Consider the following 14447-nt stretch of genomic DNA (forward strand, 5'->3'; position numbering starts at 1 on the left):
TTATGTATTTGACAAAAATTTTGAATAAAAATAATGTAAAAAATAATAAAGACATAGGCCATTGGATGAAATGATATGAAATCTAAATATGGGAATCATGCTGTTTACAGGAACGATTCTAATGCTGGTTAATACAGCTTCCAATTGTTTTTTATTACATGTGATGGGACTTGTACACTCTTGTGGTAAGGAGGTGGATGGAGTACAATTGCATCACAGAGTTTCTACAAGGGAATTCATTCAGCTGTCGAAACTTGTTTGTGGGAAATTACAAAAAAACAACTTGAACCGTTTTCTAACCTCAGCTTCCCTGGAGAGATCCTGGAGAGTATAAAATGAATGCAGTTTAATTGAGAGACATTGGTTGCTTCTCAACGGAAGAGATTCACTCCACACAGAAAATGCATCGACCAGATGGTCGGGAAAATATACTACTTGATACTTGCCATAATTGGTGTTCCAGGTAAGGGTTTATAACAAATGAAGTTCTGAAATTATGCACATGCGCTGGTTTCCGGAATTCACCTTCTCATGGCTGCTTTAGTCACAGAAAATCTTTCATCACGAAGGATTAAGAACATTATTGTTTAATTCAAGGACACTGGTTGTTGCTGTTCCTGGAAATCACAGCATTTTAAAAAGTGCCTGGAAAACGGCTTACAAGCTGTTTTTTGGTTTCGGTCTGCGTGCTGAATGCAGAAATTGTTAAATAATATATTTTATGTTCGTGGCAGTAATGTGGCTACTAATCTATGGTAAGGTGTCCAGTCTCTGTATCAGCTAAAGCTGTGCTTCTGTGTTATAAAAGGCGTGGCCATTATTGATGACAACCACTTGATTATTTAAAATTCAAGCAACCAATGGAAATGTGTTTTGATTGCTGGAGATTCACTGGAGCACAGATAATTTTACAAGGAGTGGTGGTCAGTCCTAGCTAAGCAGGTCATGGAACCTAGTGGACTACAGATTATATAATCAATGGGAGAAGCCAGATCTGTGTGCAGTTTTTCAGTCTGCCAGAAGGTTTGAGTTGAATAGCAGGCTTGCCAAATGCAGTCTGGCTGGGCACAAGAGTCTGATAAGACAGAAGGATTTTCAGACTTCCTGAAAGGGAACTCTCTCCAATGGTCTGCACAAATAAGCAGGGAAAGCGTTGTGTTAACTTTACTTCTAAGTGGCATTTGAACCATCTTGGGTTGCTTAGTTGGAATATATATGGCGATGGTGTAAGGCATCAGTTTGAGATTTCCCTTATGTTTAAGAGCTCTTTAACTGATAATTGTAAATCTATGTTCTTTGCTCTAAATGTGAGTAATTCTATTCTTAAATTAAAGTTTGTTTGAAATAAAGGATACTTATTAATCAGAGTGATCACTCAGTTTAAGTGGGAATTTACTGGTAAGATTACTCTTTCAGTGAGGACGAGTTTCCTGGGTGTGGAAGAGGTTACTCTAGTTGTTTTGCAAAGAGTGGTTAAAACAAAACTTTTGGCTTTGGCGGTCAAACTGCAATTGACTTTACCTGAAGGGGTGCAGACATTGGAGATAATTAAAGCGATAACTCAGCATTTAAATTCACCAAAGGCATCATTCGGAATCACTAGAACTAGCTAAAATTTAATTACGAGTGAAACATTTTGAAATGGAGGAAAAGCTTGAGCTCCTCAAAAGAAAACTGAAATGAGGAAACTTGTTGTGGAAATGGAAAGATGAGCAAGGGATGAAAAGGAAAGAGGCAAACGAAGAAGAAAAGGTAAAGGAAAGAGCAGCAACGGTAGAGGGAAAAGACAAGCAAAGAGATTTTGAACTTCGGAAAATGAATCTGCAAATAGATTACAAACTGAAAAGTTTGCAGTTAAATGCGGACGTTGAGGCTGTTGTATTATATTACTTCACCTGGTAGCATGTTATATTACTTGAAGTAATGTGTGTTACACATTTTTTTATGCCGAGAAGTTCTTAACTTTGATGATGATGAATACTCAAAGTCATCTCGTGATAGCGAATAATTTATTGAGTAACTAATCAATTAACTTGTGAGTTTGATTCTTCAATACTTTTATCAATACTTTTACTAGCAGTTAAATTAAACAAGATAGGATTGGATTAACTATGAATATTATACTTGTTCTCTGAGCTACCTCTACGCTTCTGTTCTCTAGTCACAACACACCCAAAGAGAACGGGGAAACAGATTGAGCCTGTATTTATACCCCCTATTAGTGTTGCCCTCTAGTGATCAGTTGACTGTACTGACTAACCATTAACCCTTTATGTATATACATATACAGAGATCACTACAGAGGCAAGTTCAGAGGAAGGCAGGACCCCTCTTTGTCAAAAGCCTCGAGTGAAAATGTTTGAATATATTCATGAACCTCCTACGGTTGACGAGAAAGATGTCGAAAAACGTCTTTTGTCTCGTTGAGAAATTAGCCAAATATCATGTGGGTATTGTTGGTTCAAACAAAATTGTTAGATGGAGCGAGTGAAGTGTTTGCATTGTTAGCAGAGGAGCTATCTAGGGATTATGATGAGGTGATAAAAGCCAATTAAATGCATATGGACTAGTGCCAGATTCCTATGGATGAAAGTTTAGAAATCTATGGAAGGAATCACGTCAGACGTATATGGAATTTGAAAGAATTAAACAAAATAATTTTGATATGTGGTTAAGAGAATTAAAATTTGACCGAACGCATGAAACCCATGGGGACATAATTATTTGTTGACCAATGTGAAGATTCAATTCCTATAGTAGTGAGAACTGCTGTGAAAGAGCAAAGGGTTAAAATTACTCGACTGGCAGCAGAGCACCGTCAATTAGTTCATAAATCAAGGTTTGTAGTTCAACATCAATTTTAAACTGTGAAGGATATGAGCTGGGGAAATGAGAAGACTGCAGGTAGTGAAGGCAAAGCAAGTCTCGGAGATATTGATGACTTTTCAGCTCAGGTCAGAAAGGAATCGTCTGGGTGTGGAAGAGATTGAAGAAAAGTTCAATGTTTTCATTGTAATAAGTTTGGATCCACAAAGTCACGGTGTTGATGTCTTAAGATAAAAACTAGGTAGATAAACAGGATAAACTAACAGGGTTTATTAAAATGGGAAAAAAATGTGGTTACCTCTCAAGAGGTGCACAATACTGCACACTGGCTCAGAGGGTGCATGTTAGGAAGGTGTCTGGTTTGTTTAAATATTTTAGATGTGGGGTAGGGTTTACACATGTCGACAAGGTGGGTATGTATAGAGATTAAGACCTTCAGGCATACAGGAGGAAGTCAATCTTTAATGGGTGAGAGACAGAGGTATGTAATTCAGATTAAAATTGCCCGATAAAGTGGTAAAATGTGGGATCACAATGAAGTGTGTCGTATTCCATTATGTAAAACTGGTGAAGTGGCTGCAGGGTAATTATCTTTTACAGGCAGGTCCAGTCCTTCGTGGGTAATTATATAGCAAGTGATGCCTACTGTGGTTGAAAGGCAGTGGAAAGTGAAGCGACTGAGGTGTTTCAAGAATCATATCCGAGTGGTGTTACTGGATTGTGTGGGAATAAAATCACAAAATCACAGGTTGAGACATGAGGCGGAGAAAACAAGGAGTACGGATAGCGAGATTGAGGTTCATCCTTTAACCAGATGACTGATAAAGAACAAGAGCAAGTGGAGGGTGGAGTTCAGCTGTGGAATTCTCTGTCAGCGGATCCTCCGGCCCGCCGGTAGCACACCCACACCACGTTTGCTGACGGCGAGGGTCGGCCCACAATCGGGTACTCCATTGGCCAGCTCCGGGAATGGGGAATCCTGCTGCCGACGGGGGTGCGACGTGCAGGACTGGTGGACCGGAAAATTCCGCATATCTTTAGTTCCAGAAAATTAGGAGAATTACAACAGAGGAATTCAGAGATAAAGTTGATCAGAAAGCATACACAGAGATAGAATCTGAGTAGCCAGGAGTGTTATTACACAATAAATAATATATTAATAAGGAAGTGAAGCCCTTTAAATGTTCAGGTTGATGATAAAAGGTCAGAGCTTGATCACATGGTATTAACAGTGCGTTATAGAAATGAAGTTCTGTGGGTAGCACATGAGATTCCTGTAGGGGGTCATTTAGGAGTAAGGACAACTCCAGTAAATATACAAAAACATTTTCATTGGCCTGTCCTGCAGCAGGATGTAGTTGAACTTTGCCATACATGTCATACTTGATTGGTATTGGAAAATCTTAAACAACAAGCAAGCCAGCTACCTTAATACCCATTCTTGCATTTGAGTAAACATTTGTTGAGGCCTCAATTGTTAAGATGATAAAAAGTAATCAATGTTTGTTGACAATAATGGGTGTGTTTGCTAGATTTCCGGAAGCAATTCTGTTGCAAAATATTGCAGCAAAGAAGGTTGTAGTGGACTTAACTTTGTTTTAGCCACATACGGGCTAACAAAAGATATCTAGTCGGATCAGGGATCCAATTTTATCGCAACGTTATTCAGGGAAGTTATTAATAGCTGAGGAATAAAGTGCATCATCCAGCATCAGAAGGAGCTTTAGAAAGGTGGCATTTGATAAGTGGAATCAGACTTTAAAGACAACATCCATATTATCATAGAATTTACAGTGCAGAAGGAGGCCATTCGGCCCATCGAGTCTGCATCGACACTTGGAAAGAGCACCCTACCCAAGGTCTACACCGCCACCCTATCCCCATAACACAGTAACCCCACCCAACACTAAGGGCAATTTTGGACATTAAGGGCAATTTATCATGGCCAATCCACCTAATCTGCACATCTTTGGACTGTGGGAGGAAACCAGAGCACCCGGAGGAAACCCACGCACACACGGGGAGGATGTGCAGATTCCGCACAGACAGTGACCCAAGCCGGAATCGAACCTGGAGCTGTGAAGCAATTGCGCTGTCCACAAGGCTACCGTGCTGCCAACATTTTGACTGTGTTGTCTTCTTTATTTCTCTGTGAACCACAAGCTGTTTCCTATATTGACTGAATGACCACATGACTGGTGTACTAGTTTAAAGACAGTTTATTAATAACACAAGACTTATTTCTATATGCAATGATATTTAGTTTACGCACTAAACTAGACCTAATCACTAAGATGACCTTTACTTCACTTCGGGGTGACCGGCTCTGTGCAAGAGATCAGAACTTTAACTATGTCCACGTGGGTCGGTTGGAAGTCTTCAGGTTTGTCGCGGCTGGGCTCATCCTTCAGGTAGCGATTGTGGGTCCTTGAACTTGGCTAGTTGATATGCTGCTATTGGTCTCACACAGGCTGGTCCAAAAGAGGCCGATCTGTCGGTTTGCAGTTCTTCTTATCCCCCTGGGCTTTCGCGCCCTTTGGGGTGGTCCGAACTCCAGATCCAATAGATCGATAGAGTTCCGATCACCCTCATTGATCCTGGCCAATTAGGGGGCGGATACCTCAGTGGCTGGGCGGGTCCTAGCTACCATTGTCATAGGCACGACGGCCTTTTCAACTAATGGCAAGTGCCGCCGGTTCGTCTGCTACTGTTGTAACTCCTTGATTCAAACTTGATTGTCCTGGCGGAAATGGTGATTGACTCTTTATGGGTACAAGTTTCAGTCAGGCCTGGCTTCTTTGCACAATACACAGAGGCTGTGTTCCTGTCTGTGTTCAAGCTGACCACAATTCCCATGATCTTTTGCAGGTGGCCATTTTAGATGGCTACAGATACAAAGATCGCGCAGATACAAAAATGGAGATTGCAAGCATGCTTAAGAATATCATTGAAGTCAGTTACAATGATTGGAGATCAACTATTCTGATGGTACCAAAACCAGATGGAATGAAACGATTGTGTGTTGGACAAGCAAAGTGTAATATCAAAGTTTATTTACTAAAAGTATACTGAGCAGTACCTTTAACAGAAAGGGTGAAGGAGATTCTGGCTTTTGATCATAGATCATAGAATTTACAGTGCAGAAGGAGGCCATTCGGCCCATCAAGTGCTCTTGCGAGCACCCTACCCAAGGTCAACACTGCCATCCTATCCCCATAACCCAGTAACCCCACCCAACACTAAGGGCAATTTTGGACAATAAGGGCAATTTATCATGGCCAGTCCACCTAACCTGCACATCTTTGGACTGTGGAAGGAAACCGGAGCACCCGGAGGAAACCCATGCACACACGGGGAGGACGTGCAGACTCCACACAGACAGTGATCCAAGCCGGAATCGAACCTGGGACTCTAGAGCTGTAAACCGATTGTGCTATCCACAAGGATACCGTGCTGCCCCAAATGGCATGCATCAGTTTAAAGTGGTGCCATTTGGAATGAATAATGCGTGAGCAACATTGCGAAGACTAACTGGACTACACAATTGTGCAGTGTACACTGCAGGTTTGGTGGTGTTCAGGTCTCTGCGAAAGGAGCTTTTGGAACATCTGAAGGATTTGCTCGATTGTCCACAGTGGGATGATTTGGTGGTAAACCTGACTCAACGTCTGTTTACCAAAGCTAAATCACATTATGAAGCCACATTGTTAGTCATGGTCAGATTAACGCATGGAATGAGAAACTTAAAGCGATTGGGCACTTCACAATGCCATCGACGAGAAGAGAAGTTCTGAGATTTCTGATATTGTGTCCCTTTTGGCAGAAACCCCACGCCACATTTCACCATGATGGTTGTTCCACTGTGTTTCGCCACCCTGGGCTAGTGCGCGGTCAATTCCAGCCTCACTTTACCCTGAGTCGCAGCACAATTTAAATTGACAATTAATTCTTCGAAAATATCCGCGGGCTCTGGACTGTCGCTGACAAAAGACGACAGTCATCAGGTATGTAAATGTAAACACATTTTGAAAAATTAATAACAATAACTATAATTAACTATGCAGTAGATAAAAATGGTTAACGATTATTTAATTACTAACCCACCTCTTTTACTCACCCCCACTCTCTGTACATACAAACGCAAGACTGACAAACAAACACAGAGGGGAAAAAGGTGTAAATACAATGATGGAAGTAAAAGGATAAGGGTCTTTGTTTCAAATGGTTGTATTATAGTTCAGCTTTTTCATACGTTAGCCTTCTCGTACTCCTTTCTACAGTCTAGCCCTTCAGTTCGAGGTTTTTGTTTTCAGTCCATAATGGTTTTCAATACAGATTCATCCAAGTCTAAAGAAGCTCTCCGCAGGTACAGACATCCTCATTAGGCAGCATTAATGGAGGAAGAGAGAGTGAGAGGGAGAACGTGAAAGAGAAAGATACACATTCACAGCTGCTCAACTCAGCGTCCAGGCTCCGAATGTCCTTTCTATGGTGATCTGAAAACAATTCCACTCAGGTAGAACCCATCATTGCCTGTCACCGGGCAGAATATGGCCCTTTGCCAATTCATTGGCTACCAGCCAACCAATTGAACCGCCTACCTCCGATCTCTCGGGTGCCACAAAGTCTGAGTTCTGCTGTTCAAAAACTCCACAGTTCATTATTTTACAACGTTTGAGTTCCTTGCTTGCTCTTTCGCCTTAAAGGGATATGTCCAGAAAATATCCATGATCAAAATGATAACCACCAAGTAAAAGGAATGGGAAATAAAGGAATCACCACAAAAGGCACCTTACAACTGACTGACCTTGGAAGACAGAACTAGAAATTCCTTTGGATGGCTGACCGTTTGGAGGTACTGACAAACTGAAAACTATGCTAGCTGTCGCATCAGTTTGAATCACACCGAATTACCACAAGCAATTTCAGGTGGCCATTGATGCCAGTGATGTGGGCCTTGGTGCTGTTATGTAACAAGAAAATGAAGAAGCTATGGAAAGACTTGTTTGCTCCCCCACCCCCCAAAAGCCAAATACTCGTCAAAGGATGTATTCGACCATTGAGAAGGAGGCGTTGGGTTTGGCATTGGCTTTGCAACCTTTTGGCATTGATGTTGCTACAAATTCATCAGCGATAATTGTTTACACAAACCATAATCCATTGAAGTATTTGGTGAAATTTAAAGATTGAAACAAAATACTTATTAGATGGAATTTATTACGACAACAATTTAACTTGAAAGGTATACATGTGGCAGGAAGAGAGAATGTGAATGCCGATATTTTATCATCATTTGAGATGAAAGAAGAATGGAACGTCAAAATTGGGAAAGACAGACTTAAATGTACTATACTGCTGTTTAAATGTTCATGCATAAATATGAGGGGATATGTATCATATAGAGCAATGTGAGTGCATAGTAATGAGTAGTGTTTAAAGTTGAAAATGTTATGCAAAATGAAGCCATATTTTCATATTGCTAGTTCATTCTGTTAAGGGGTTAAGTGTGAGGAATGTACAGAATTGGTATATTTCCATTGCATTTCATATCTGTTGCAGGAATGCTCTTCAAAGTCTGGTTAAGGTAATATCTGTTGCAGTCATATTATTAAAGAACCTTGATTATGATATCCAGACTGTGTTTCTGTTAAAACTTATTTTAAGATGAGTAAAATATTAGGTAACCATTGTTTCTATCTATTTATGTCTTTTCATACAGAAAGCTAATGAAACATTGTTATTGTTTATGGAAATCCCCTGGGTAATAGATCATTTATGAGAGATTGTATTTTGTGCTAGCTGATTAAGTGACGGGACATTATAGTGGGATACAATGATGAAATTAATGGGACGAGCCTTGTATTGCTGTAGTTTTGCAGTGTGTAATCAGCTTTTATGTTGAACAGCAGTTATGCAAATTCTGCCAGGGCCTATTAAGACGCAGTGTATTGGATCTGCTGTTAAAAAAGTCTCTCTTTCTCCAAAAGGTCTACACCGAGATAAGCATGTAACCTATTTTGTCAACTTTACGTAGAAATGATATTTGAACTGTATTGGGTTGTTTAATTGGAATGAGTGAGTTAGGTGCAGACAGTAAGTACACGTTTTAAAATTTTATTTAAGACCTGTTAACAAAGTTATTTATTTGATGCTAATCTTGTTAATTCTGTGTTTAAATTAACATGTGTTTTGACATAGACTATACTTATTAGTCAGAGTTATCATTCCTGGGGTGAAGTACCCTTCCTTCCAGTTTTACAAATAGAAAAAGAGTTCTGGGTTCCCGTCTGGTATTCAAAGAAAATTTGGGGCCTGTCCGTTTCCCCAATAGTATTAGTTTTAAACAACATTTTGTAAGAGCTGACTGAAAGTTCAGAAATCTGCTGATAAAAGGTGTTTTTTTGGACAAACGCAGCATTTGCGTGAAATTGTTGGGAAGCGGCATATTCATTCGCATAGAGTCCTGTTGATCAGTTGAATGCAATGATTTCAACATAGGCTAGGATGATTTTTTACACTGGCAGTTGCAAGTTTGGCTTTAAAAAATAAACAATCTCTTCATATTGCTAGTTAGGGGGAAGGTCTGATGTAAGTAGAAATTGTTATATATTACATATAATAATTATATTTGTGGCAGTAATGTTTTAATAGCCTGGATGAGGTATATATTTGATGCAGTAATATTATTACAGAATCTATGTTGTGATATCCAGACTGTATGTCTGTTAAAGCTGTAATTAACAGTGGCAAATGGTGGGGAAATGCTTGATCCCGACCATTCACTACTTTTTACAGATAAATGGGCTATTAACTTGTGATCCGATTGCTGGAGATTCCCCAGAGTGTCGGTAATTTATGGGAGAGTGGTGCTAAATCCAAGCTAAGCAGGCCATGGAACTTAGTGGGATACAAGGATATAATGAATGCAGGCTAGGTATATCTGTAGTTTTGCTGTCTGCTACAAATTTTAAGTTGAACAGCACTTTTGCCAAATGTGGTCAGCTTGGGAGGAGAATTCTGACAAGACAGAAGAATTTTCAGTTTGTTCCTGAAAGGCAATCTCTCTCCAAAGGTCTGCACAAATAAGCAAGTAATCATGTTCTGCTAACTTTATTTATCAGTAGAATTTTAACTTTATTGTGTTGCTTTGTTGGAATAGAGAAATCGGGAAGGTGTGAGGCATGAGTTGAAGTTTTTCCTTGTGTTCAAACACTGTTTACCCGATAATTGCTGTTATTTTCCTTGATGTTAATGCGGTTACTTCTTTGTTTAAATTTGCCATTCTCATCCCGTACCAATACAATGTTGTGTTCTGGACCGGGATCTTGACATCTGGAAGAAAGGAGATGGATCAACTGGGCACTTGAAGATATCAGCTCTTTGCATTTCAGAGCGTGCCCACAGCGGCACATATTTAGAAGCTGAGTGTCTGAAGATTATTCTCATGTCCGCCTGAAAAACAGTGCAAGAGTCATGGTTGGATTTATTGAGCTATGACCCAATTGTAAGCCACACATATTACCTGGCCAATGCTTCCTGCCTGGTCTCAGGAATAGGCAATATTTTCTGTAATTCCACTCTCTTTTCCTTTTTATGTGTCACAGTGAATTTGGTGTCAATTTTGATTCTTTCCCGTGGAAAGTGCAGCCTCTCCACCTGCACCACACGCTACTTGGTGGCTATGGCAACAGCGGATCTTCTGGTCATTATCACTGAGGTCATACTAAACCGAATCGATGATTATTATTTCCCATTGAATTTCCTAAGTATCACCCCTGTGTGTAGTGTTCGCTACGTCCTGCTCCGTATAGCCATAGACTGTTCTGTCTGGTTCACTGTCGCTTTCACTTTTGATCGATTTGTCGCCATTTGTTGTCAGAAGCTGAAATCTAAATATTGCACCAAGAGAACTGCAGCTGTGGTCCTAGCAATTATCGGCATTCTGTTCACTGTGAAAAACATCCCCATCTACTTTCGATTTAAACCGAGAAGGATTATCGACAATGTACCATGGATGTGTTCAAATAAGCGGAGCTATTTTGCTGACCCTGTTTGGATTGGATTTAGAATCTCTGAAAAGGTTTTAACGCCACTGATACCATTCGCTTTAATTTTGCTGCTGAACGTACTGACAGTCAGACACATTTTGGTGACCAGCCGGGTCCGTGAGCAACTGAGAGGTCAGAGCGTGGGGGATAATCACAGTGACCCGGAGATGGAGAGCAGAAGGAAGTCGATGATTTTACTCTTCACCATATCCGGCAGCTTCATCCTCCTGTGGTTTGTTTATGTTTTGTATTTCTTTGATGTGAATGACTTCTTAGATGCTGATTCATTTTACATCTTTGAAAATGTTGCCTATATGTTGCGGAACTTAAGTTGCTGCACAAACACCCTGATTTACGTCCTGACTCAGTCTAACTTCAGAGAGCAATTGAAGAGCATGCTGAAATACCCAGTTATATCAATTATTAAATTGATTAATAAACAACACATCTGAGACCAATCAGATGGTGAGGCAGTGCTGAAATGCAAGAGGGTAAAGCAGGTACCTCGGAAAGGAAAGGCCAGGAGCAGTGGGGGAAACAAAATAACTGTTAGGGATGGGCAAGGGTGAATATGAATGTTTCAGGAGAGGAGTCAGATGATTTCCTGGTGTGCTGGAAATAAATCAGCAAACACCATCGTTCCTTTACCTCCTCTGCTTGATTTCCCATTTCCTCGCATTTTCCCAAAAGTAAAACTTAGCGAGTTCACGGAAAAACAAAATTGTTCGCATATTAGAAATATTACTGTGACAATGCATTATTCTTATTTATTTATCAATACATTCATTGAGTCAATAAACGCTTTATTAAATCTGAGTCCCGAGCTTTCTTAACGCCTGGCTGGGTAATTGGGAAGGTGGGGAATGGAAAGATGGGGAATGTGGTATATGCGAGTTTGTGGAAGGTGGGTAATGGGGAAGAGCGGGTTTGGGAAAGGTGGTGTGTGGAGTGGGAAGGTTGACTAGGTGATGTGGAAGATGGGCTCAATGAACACGCGGGATGGAGCAGGCGGGACTGGAATTTGTGGGAAATGGGAAGGTGAGAGGGTGGAGAATGTGGAGGATGGGAAATGTAGTGGATGCGGATTGTGGAGGATTGAAAATGTGGGTTGGGGCAAGTTGAGGAATGGCTAAGTTGGGGGATGGGAAAATGGGCAATGGGAAAGTTGGGTGACGAGGAAGGGGGTGGGGTTGGGAATGTTTTGTTGGGACAGGTGGGTGCGAAATTGGTGTCATGGGGGTGGAGTGGGGTATTGGCATGGTAAGGGTGGGAAAGTTAGGGGATCGGGTGGTTGGGATGGCAAAGGTGTCCTTTGTGGAACATTCATGATTGGGAAGGTGGCGACAGGAGAAGGTATGGAATGTGGTACATCAGGGATGGGGAATGTTGGGAATGAGGAATGTGGAATACACAGAAGGTGGGGGGTGGGGAAGATGGGGATGGTGAATTTGCTGGATGTGCAAGGTGGGGGGTGGTCAACCCTAGACTCTGGCAGAGCGGTGTGGAGGTTGGTCGTCACCACCAGGACCCATTTTCCTTGTGGGGTGGCTGTGGGAGGACGGGGTGGGGAGGTCTTGGGGAGGGGGAGCAGAGATCTTTGGCCATGTCAGTCGGGATGGTCAGTGTCTGAAGCAGCAACTCCTGCAGGTAGATCATTCTAACTGACAGGACAATGGAATAATGATAGATGATGTTGTGATTCAACAAAGATCATTGATCAAAAAGTAGGAGGGACTGGATTCCTTTCTCAAATTGTAGCTTCATATTGCCCTGGGTTTCGTGTAGTTTTGCTTATTCAGGCTTCAGACCGAGACAGAGAGCAAGGACTTTATGTCCATTCTTTCTAAGTGAGTACCCCTCATAGGAACATCGCCTACGACACAAATTGCCACCCCTGTCCCCTGTAAAATGATGGAAAGAGCTTTCCTCTTCATTTTCAAATACTCCATTGCCTGGAGCCAACCTCTGGTCGCTGAACCATTTGGAGATGGAAAGCTTGCTCCCTCTTCCTCTTCCCCTATTCAACTGGCAACAGATGTTGAAGAAGGTGGCACCATGTAAGGGTGCAGTGTAAGCACAGGAGCAGGCAGCTCGATGCCACCAGGCATAGTGATAAACCGAATCTGCCTGCAGACTCCCGCAGGTGGAGCAAAGATGCTAAATTGAGATCTGAAAGACTGATCATCATAAATCTTGCCCTACCTGGGTGTATAATCCAGGTGGCATGGTGCCTGTGTCAGCAATTCAGCTCTCTCATATAAATTTAGTTTGGCATAATTTTGAAGTATATAAAAGCCTGAATGGTATCGACAAGGTCTGTGTGGAAAGATGTTTCCTCTTTTGAGCTGAGATCTAGGGGGCGCTGTTTTTAACATCCAGGCACCCTTATGGGATAGAGAAGATTGATTTTTCTCTGTCCATGGGTTGTCCAACTTTGAGGCTTTACCTCAGAAAGCAATGGAAGCGGGGTCACTGAATATTGTTAAATCAGAGATAAATTGCTCTTGTTGGGCAGCAAAAGTTTTTGAGAGTCGTTGGGAATTTAAAAATCGAAACACAATCAAAACATCCATAATCTTATTGAATGTTGGTGCTGTCTTGAGAGGCCCAGTCACCTTCTTCTGCTCCAGTTTTGTATGTTCAAATGGAACCAATTTGAATGCAAACACATTTGCACAGCGAATTCCTCATTGCAACGCAAAGAAAATGGCCAAATATTTTTTCAGCGAAAGAATTTAAATGGGGAAACCTTGGCGTCCTTAAAACGGATCAGTTGAAAATGTTTGCTGGGGAAAGATGTCCGCCGACACCCTCACCCGTTTACCGCCTCTGGTTGGGGTCCCAGCTCCCAGCAGTGAACATTTTCCAGTAAAATCAAACAAAATGGGCTGATCCAGTCGTCAGTGGAACATCTGGATCTCGCGTCTCCCGTTGAGCACTCGGATCAATAGCTCAATGGTGACTCCAAATCTATGGCCTCGTCAATTTAATTGCAGCTACAATTACGAGGAGGTGGAGAGAGAGGAAGAAGCTCATGAGAGGGAAAGAGAGCGTGGGGAATGTTAAAGAGAGGGAAAGTGAGAAAGAGAAGGAAGGGAGAGGGAGGGATCAAGAAAAGGAAAGAGAATTTGCTTTTTCCGAATATTGGAAATGGAGCTGGCAACTCAAAGGTAAGGAGAGTATAGACGGCGTCGCTGCAAGTTAATATCTCTCTCGATGAGGAAATACCCACCCCATCCCCCTCACCATCCCTCTCACGTGGGACTACTTTCTGAGACCATCAAGTTTGTGAGATTCCTTTCCAAATTTGAAGAGAATGATGTGAAGCCATTTTTGTTCTTTTAGAAAATAGGAGGGCAGCTAAAATGGCCCCCAGATATCTGGACATTTTTAGTTCATGGGGAGCTGTTTGAGAGCGTCCAAGCGGTCTACTTCATGCTGCATTGTGATGGGCACCAGGGCCATAGGTCCCCAAGGCACAGGGCACCGATGGAGCCAGGGTTGTGGAGCGCAGCGTGCTGGAGGAGTGGCCGGGGGGGGGGGGGAGCAGGACAAGTGGGGGCACGGTCTGCA

General features: G+C 41.8%; 1 protein-coding gene across 1 annotated transcript; it reads left to right on the forward strand.

Moving 5' to 3' along the window:
• Positions 1-1719: 1719 nt before the first annotated feature.
• LOC140411328 (probable G-protein coupled receptor 139) lies at positions 1720-11326 on the forward strand. The gene is made up of 3 exons (XM_072500450.1): positions 1720-1878; positions 5695-5863; positions 10290-11326. Exons 1-3 carry the CDS (start codon positions 1720-1722, stop codon positions 11324-11326), a joined length of 1365 nt encoding a protein of 454 aa, XP_072356551.1.
• The last annotated feature ends 3121 nt before the right edge of the window (positions 11327-14447 follow it).

Source organism: Scyliorhinus torazame, chromosome 4 (assembly GCF_047496885.1).
Source record: "Scyliorhinus torazame isolate Kashiwa2021f chromosome 4, sScyTor2.1, whole genome shotgun sequence".
Lineage (NCBI taxonomy): Eukaryota > Metazoa > Chordata > Chondrichthyes > Carcharhiniformes > Scyliorhinidae > Scyliorhinus > Scyliorhinus torazame.

Coding starts and splice junctions, on each gene's coding strand:
- LOC140411328 (XM_072500450.1), top strand. CDS start 1,720: ATGAAAAGGAAAGAGGCAAACGAAGAAGAAAAGGTAAAGGAAAGAGCA. Junction 1,879..5,694: donor ATGCGGACGTTGAGGCTGTT/GTATTATATTAC, acceptor GATCTTTTGCAG/GTGGCCATTTTAGATGGCTA. Junction 5,864..10,289: donor GTGTGTTGGACAAGCAAAGT/GTAATATCAAAG, acceptor CCTGAAAAACAG/TGCAAGAGTCATGGTTGGAT.